We start from the raw sequence: 7,328 nt of genomic DNA on the forward strand, positions 1-7,328 counted from the left end.
AATCTATTAAAGTACAACAATTTTAATACACACTATTTTATAATTTAAGACAATTATTATTCATATAAATGACTTATAATAATTGAATTTAATTAAATTATTATTCAAATTTTGATACCATTTTTCGCACTTATAAATAATAAATTGGTGTATGAAGATTTTCAGAACTAATTTACGTTATACTCATACCAGTAATTTTTAATTTTTTTTTTTCTAAATAGCATTTTTATGAAAAATATATGCATGTAAAATAGAAGTTATTTGCAGAACTAGATAACATTCATATTTCCTATCCAAAGACAAATTGAATTAACTAATCAGAGCACTGATTTACAAATAAATTTAAAATTATATCAGGATATTTATTTGCAAGTAAATCATCTTGTTCAGACAGAGGAAAACATCACTTTGATCCCAAGATCACATCTGCGCTGTAAAAATTTGTATATGTATATGTAAAACATATGAATGAAGTAAAGCTTATATTAACATTATATGACTTGAAATCTGTTTTGTTCCTCGAATTCTTGTAAATCATGGCCCTCAAAAAATCAATGATCAAAGGGTCGACAGCACAAGAAAGTTACCTTTTCTTCAATTCACCACAGATGAAATCAGAAAACACAAGAAAAATCAAGAATCAGTACACTTCCACGTTCCATTGTTCCGATCTCTTCAACTGCTTCTTGTAATCTATCCAATCAATACCTGAAAAACAGGAAAAGCAAGCTAAGAAACGAGCATCGGATGATGAACGTGACATATACACCCGTTGCTGCTGCAATGTGTTTGCGCACAAACGTTTATGAATGATTGTTGTAGAGTTTTGAACATGACATATTTTTTTTACCGTCTTTAGCAGCCAAGGATATCATTATGTCATCAATTCCCTTCTCCATTCCCTTCAGCCCGCACATGTAGACGTAGGTGTTATCTTTCTTGAGCAGTTCCCATAGCTCTTCTGCATATTCAGCCATTCGAGTTTGGATGTACATCTTCTCCCCCTTAGCGTTTGCCTGCTCTCTGCTAACTGCATAGTCCACCCTAAAGTTTTCAGGGGCTTTCTCCTTCATTTTCGCGAATTCCTGCTCAATCCACCAAACAAGCTTTGGTTATTTATTTGCTTTTCATAAAATGTCATGTCAGCTTCACGTCATGCCATGAAATGGGCTATCGAAATGAATTCTAGGCCAGACTCTAGATTAAGCAACATCACATATTTTGTTCTGAACTTGCATAATAGGCGAAGAGTGTTATTGATACTCTATAGATGATCGAGCCAGAAAACTTTAGCCTTCACTTAGCAGAATACGACTCGTCGATCAGCTTCAAAACTCGTAGGAGTTGGGGGTGTAAGTTTACCTCTTTGTAGAGTAATGAGCTGCTCGTAGGAACTCCCAAGAAAAGCCATGCTAATCCATTGAACTGCAATACGAGATACGAAAATGTATAAATTTTTGTCAAGACAGCCATAAGATTCTTACTATAGAAACTGTGTTGGATTCGGTTTTACCTTGTAGTCATCATACTTCTCGAAGAACATTTTCCATAAGAAACTACGAAAGGGAGCAATCCCAGTCCCAGTGGCAAGCTACACAGTGAATTCCAATTATATAAATAAATACCGCGTGAACTATAAACACTAACAACAATTATCAAAGAAATACATGGATTTTATTCGAATATTCATGATTGCAATAGCACATAACACACCATTATGACGTTCGCATTGGGGTCTTTTGGCATGAGCATCTCTTTGCCTACAGGTCCAGTTATTTTCACTCCAGCTCCTGGTTGCAAGTCGCCTGAAGAAAAATGATTCCATACCATCAAAACTTCGCTCACTAACGACAAAATAAGTAAGTACAGTGTAGCTTTTATCATTTTCAATTGTCTATGGAATCGAGTCATTACACAAGAAGTTTGAGCAAACGCCTTTGACAATTTCCCCTTGGTCATTGGTGTAGACGAGCCTTTTAACACACAGAGAAACCTGCATAAAGAACAATTATTCCTAGAATCTTACTTTCTTCTTGCTAACAACCTATCATATTAACGAGTTCTTACAGTCTTGGAATCTCCAAAGTCGCCAAGGGCACTGCTTGCTATCGAGTACAGCCGTAGCTTGTGAGGCTTCCCGTTCTTGTCTACCCCATCTGCAATCACCCCAATTGACTGTCCTTCTCTGTAAGGTATCTCCCCTGTTCGAAAAACAGTCGGACACGTTTCAACATGAAAAATCAGCTTCAAAATTCAACACTGCACTACCCATCTCATCATGATTCATATAAATGACCCATAATATGTCAAATGTGATACTCGTATTGGGCAGGTCATGTGTGAGATACACAATAGACTATCTTGTAACTAGCTAGAGTCATTATTTTTGTAGTTAGCAGAATTTATTGTACAGAATTTCGCTTGCCATGTTAGATAAGTGACAATTCATTAAAAAAAAAATCACTTGAATCGACTACTGTTGTATACATTTAACAACATGCTAATTTCCACAGATGGAAAAATACCCTCGGTGCTGAAAACCATGTGCCACGTTTCACCGGGAGCGTCGTCCGCTGTGATCTTGGTGTTAAGAAGGCACTTGCCAGTGTATGGATCCTTAGGCTTGAACTTGTTTACTATCACCCCTTCTTCCTGTTTCTTTGAAACCTTCTCTGCCTTGGCAGGCGAGTCTGCGGTAACTTGAGCTTTGATGAGCACCACTGGAGCACCTGATGACGCATTCCTGTAGTATAAAGGAACCTGCACAAGATCCATTTAGTAACATAAATTCAGAAGCCGCAGATTAATGGAGCACACTGTTCAAATGGAAAATCTTGAAATCTAAAGGCCTAAATAATTTATCTTTACTCCGTCAATATACAATGCAATGAAAAAAAGGGGAAAATCCCAGTTCAGTCTTAAATATTTGGACATATTTCCGGTTCAGTCCTAAATATTTGAATGTTCCCGGTTTCGTCCGAAATGTTTTTCCAAAATTCCCGATTCAGTCATAAATGTTTTTATGTTCCCGGTGTGGTCCCAAATGTTTTAAAAAGTTGCCGGTTCAGTACTAAATGTTTTACGTTCCAGATTTCGTCCTAAATATTTTTCAAAAGTTCTCGGTTTGATACTTTCATCTACAAACAAAGCGTGATAAACAATTGAAATTTTCAACAAATAAACAAATGTTTTAGCAAATAACTAGGATTACTTATTTCACAAAATATTTGAAATTTTCAACAAATTTTTCAAGAGAAGAATACTTATGGTTAACAATTGAGAAAATATAATGAAGTATTTGACCACCGTTGAAGTAGTGATATGAAATTAAGTTTTATTCAATAGTAAATTTTTTTCAAATAGTATTTTTTAAAATATAAAAAGAGTTTTAAAAAGATATATATCTTTTTCCAACCTACAATTTTTTTCTTAAATGTGCAAGCATCATGAATGAGAATATAACAAAATTAATAAAAATGTGAAATAACATCATTAAATTTTAATTCCTCAAGTTTCGTTTATTTTATTTAAGTTTTTATTTTGTAGCATCATGAATTTAATATTTTTTTTTGAACAATGTGTAAAATTGATTTAAATTTGGATAAAAACTCTAATAAATTTGTGTTTTATTTACAAATTATTTAATGTTAAATATATAATAAATAATATAAAACTCAATTATAAATTATATAACACTACGCGATGTTAGTTTTAACACACGAGTAGATGTTAGGATCAAACCGAAAAAATTTTGAGAAATATTTGGCACGACATCGGCAATGTAAAAATATTTAGGACTGAAGCGGAAACTTCTGGGAAACATTTAGGACCAAGCCGGTAACGTATTAACATTTAGGACTGAATCGGGAACTTTTGGAAAAAATTTAGGACCAAACCGGTAACATCCAAACATTTAGGACTAAACCGGAAATGTATCCAAACATTTAAGACTGAACCGGGATTTTGGCCCATTTTTTCTATACGTAAAGCTTTAGTCCACTCAAATACACTAGCTTGCCCTTGTTGAAATTCCCAAACGTTGCCTAAATTTATGCCACCACAAGATTAATACACTGCAAAAACCCATCGACTGACGTGCAAATTCTGGATATAGAGCATACAATACAGCATAAGTGATACATGGTACTTGAAGAAAAACAAAACCCGTATCTTGATAAGACATTCTTGAAGTAAAGAATTTTTTTTTTTAAAAAAAAGATCAAATGAGGATCAAACCTTGTTGAAATTAATTCTTTCTGTGGTAACAATGGATGTTCTGGCAGAAAGAGAAGACGACTTGGAGGAAGGGAGAGATACTGCAGCACTGACTGCAGCAGCCATACCTGTAATAAGCAGAGAATTTAAATCTCAAAAAGTGGAAAATAGAAGAAAGAGAGAGGGGTGATTAAGTGATGCTGTGAAAACAAAAAAAAAATTGGAGAAGAAATGGATTTGAGGATTATTTGATTGGGTGGAGGAGATTCGAAGGCCAATTGCATGGCGGGTGTGAGGATAAGAAATTGGTGTAATATTTCGGTCTCAGAGGATTAAAGGAAAGATTCTTGTCTGAATTTGTGAATATAGAATCTAAATCGATTTATCTGAAATTAAATTATCTGGACATCCTGGAGCAACATGAGATATTTTTTTGCTTAAAAAAAAATTTGTGTTGTAAGCTTTGAATAGACATATAGTCTTCGAAATTGTTTTGGTTATAAATAAAAACATTTCGTTTTATAGTTAAATATTGGTGTCAATGTTTTGGTGTGTTGTTTTGAGAAAAATACAACCTTTTATTAATGGTAAAATAGATTGATCATATGTTTTTGTGCATCTATATTTTATTTTACCATTAATAAATTTGATGATATATGGATTTCAGATTACCCATCATGCAATCCCTGATGAGTTTGAAACTGTTTACAACCAACAGAATTTATTCATACTTACATGACAAATCTAATGTAAACCACTTGACTCCCAAAAAATGAACTACCTGCATCCTATAAAATTACTCAAGAATGAAAGTAAACAAGATTTGGAAAAATAAAATAAAATAAAAATAATCAATTCAATGGTGTCTTGAAGATTGATAGAGTAACAACTGCCTTTCGGCCTCTACTAACAATGAGCATTCATCTTGCAGTAACCGGACATTGCTTGCCGCCCATTTCAGCACGGCGAGTAAGTTCACCTCCGCAATATCTTTGCTGTCTGGAACATGCAATGCGATGTGGCACAGCACTGTCAATGCACGTCTTTCAACAACCTTCTGATCTCCAAAGTACACCAGCTGAACCAGGTGCTGCACTCCTCCAGCACTGATGATTAACTTAGAGTAATGCTGGTGTAGCTGATTTTCGGGGCAAATAAACTTGGCGAGAGTGGCACAAGCTTCACTATCAACCTCGGCTTCTCCTCTGTCAAGTAAATCTACAAGGGGGCCTATCATTCTGGTACCTTCCGCACATAAATTTTGAGCCAAATTTCCGATTATTTTAATGCAAGGAATGAGTAGTTTTGACTCGGGTGTGTTAATGACTGTAAAGAGCTGATCAAAAAGTGCTTTGCAGGCAGGAGAGTTGGGGTTGAATGCCGATTTTAACTCTGCATCACCCTCTGCAACCACGGTGATCTCCATCAATACAATAGCCAAATTGTGCCGAACTTCTTCAGGTCCGTTCTTCAAAAGAACAGCAAAGATTCGTAAAGTTCTTGACTTTGATATGCTTCGGCAAATGGAATAATTCCCTTTAGCAAGGTAACGAAGGGCTCTTAAAGCCATCGTCTTTGTATATGCTTCAGTCACAGGGTCCTCCACTTCTTGAGCCTTATCTCCAGATAGCAAAATATGCACTGGATTTACCTTGGCATCATTGTCGCCATTGCTCTCGCCAACTTTGTTCTGAATCAAACCATTGTTACCCTTCAAGGCCCTGGCACCCTTAACCACATCTGGCTCCAGATTAGGCTGCTCAGTCCGCAATGGACTGGAGACATAGCTTGCAACATCCTCATCATTGCGAATCTCAACATCATTTGCTGCAGTATTGCTCATCAATAAAACGGGATCGATGGCATCGTGGTACTTGATTCTGAAGGCGAGATGGCTAATGAGCAACGGAATAATGCCAAGCCGAGCAAAAAATTCTTGGCAGTTGGGGTAATTGGCGGAAAATTCCGACACAGCCCAAGCAACTAAAGCCTGAACTTTCATCGGGCCTCTTTTGAGCATTTCTACAAACACTGAGCAAACGTTAGTCTGCATCATTTTCTTGATATTTTCAGGGTCATTACCAAGCAACCCAATCGCCCTCGCGGCATTCTCCCGCCCTTCTAATTCACCTACCTTCATCAATTTCGACAAGGGTAAAACTCCACCGTCCTCAATAAACAACTTTCCAAACCTATCATTTTCGCGAAATAAAGTAACAAGAAACCCAGACGCATTGGATCGATCCTCCATCGAACCCATGGACAAGATGGCGATCTGCTCCAATATAAGGCAGATGATCGGGTCATTGCTGGCGAATGGAGGTAATCCAAGGTGGCCCCCATAGCCAGCAGAAATTTTTAGGAGCCAACCGACATCGACGATAGATGATTGCAGTTGAGAAGACATTTTGGTGAAGGCGGCACCTGGTATAACAGTGAAGGCGCGCTTGAGGACATTGGCAGAACACTTGAGCAGCAAAGCCAGTGCTTCATCCAGGACTTGCTCCGTGTAGTTAATGATGCGGCGAGCAAAGTAATGCTTGCGGGCACGTGCCTGCAGGCGCAGAAGGTAGGCGAGTATCTCAGTCTTGGATTTAAGCTCCCCGCATTCTCGCTTGAAAAGGATGGCAAAATCCGCCGCGCGTATCACCTGATCCGCCAAGGAGATAGCTTTCTCCAATTTGTGCGGAAACGTGATTGGCTTCTCTAACAATTGCTCCACCAATCGCCCTGAATAACCAAAAAGTGCCCATAAACGCTGTTCAGATTGGCCATAAAATTGAAAAGGGGAGAGGTACAGATTACATTACCAGGCACATCTGCTACAGCAGGGTGAGGATAAATCTCGAGACTCCGGGAATGATCGGAGGAGGAGCAGCAGCTGCTGCTGAAGCTGGAACAAAGGGCAAGTTGACGAAGATGATCTTCTCTGAGCGTGGCTTCCACGAGCCTCTCCCAGTTATCGTACACCCTCGACATGATGTACTACCAAGAATATTCTTGGGCATGAGATTAACGAAGAAATATCATCAGCCCGAGTCTTCGGACAATTTCCACTCATCTCAGCGGAGGCTTCCATGTCTCTTTCCCAATCGATGAAACGCGCCGCCACA

General features: G+C 37.7%; 2 protein-coding genes across 2 annotated transcripts; both read right to left on the minus strand.

Annotated features, from left to right (window-relative positions):
- Window positions 1-465: 465 nt before the first annotated feature.
- LOC140886571 (ferredoxin--NADP reductase, leaf-type isozyme, chloroplastic) lies at window positions 466-4,521 on the minus strand. The gene is made up of 9 exons (XM_073293213.1): window positions 4,237-4,521; window positions 2,526-2,760; window positions 2,068-2,201; window positions 1,915-1,993; window positions 1,714-1,805; window positions 1,514-1,591; window positions 1,363-1,425; window positions 851-1,085; window positions 466-708 (listed from the first exon to the last, which is right to left on the minus strand). The coding sequence occupies exons 1-9, from the start codon at window positions 4,339-4,341 to the stop codon at window positions 641-643; spliced, it is 1,089 nt and encodes a 362-aa protein (XP_073149314.1). The 5' UTR covers window positions 4,342-4,521; the 3' UTR covers window positions 466-640.
- Window positions 4,522-5,047: 526 nt separating this feature from the next.
- Window positions 5,048-7,328, minus strand: LOC140886570 (uncharacterized). The gene is made up of 2 exons (XM_073293211.1): window positions 7,026-7,328; window positions 5,048-6,945 (listed from the first exon to the last, which is right to left on the minus strand). Exons 1-2 carry the CDS (start codon window positions 7,192-7,194, stop codon window positions 5,072-5,074), a joined length of 2,043 nt encoding a protein of 680 aa, XP_073149312.1. The 5' UTR covers window positions 7,195-7,328; the 3' UTR covers window positions 5,048-5,071.

Source organism: Henckelia pumila, chromosome 3 (genome assembly GCF_033568475.1).
Source record: "Henckelia pumila isolate YLH828 chromosome 3, ASM3356847v2, whole genome shotgun sequence".
NCBI lineage: Eukaryota > Viridiplantae > Streptophyta > Magnoliopsida > Lamiales > Gesneriaceae > Henckelia > Henckelia pumila.

What these genes read in the sequence shown, in the direction of transcription:
- LOC140886571 (XM_073293213.1), bottom strand. Translation starts at nt 4,341, where the DNA reads ATGGCTGCTGCAGTCAGTGCTGCAGTATCTCTCCCTTCCTCCAAGTCG. An exon ending in CATGGTTTTCAGCACCGAGG is followed by an intron (nt 2,202 to 2,525) that starts GTATTTTTCCAT and finishes TTTTTCGAACAG; the next exon opens with GGGAGATACCTTACAGAGAA. An exon ending in CCAATGCGAACGTCATAATG is followed by an intron (nt 1,592 to 1,713) that starts GTGTGTTATGTG and finishes TTCACTGTGTAG; the next exon opens with CTTGCCACTGGGACTGGGAT.
- LOC140886570 (XM_073293211.1), bottom strand. Translation starts at nt 7,194, where the DNA reads ATGTCGAGGGTGTACGATAACTGGGAGAGGCTCGTGGAAGCCACGCTC. An exon ending in TGCTGTAGCAGATGTGCCTG is followed by an intron (nt 6,946 to 7,025) that starts GTAATGTAATCT and finishes TTGGTTATTCAG; the next exon opens with GGCGATTGGTGGAGCAATTG.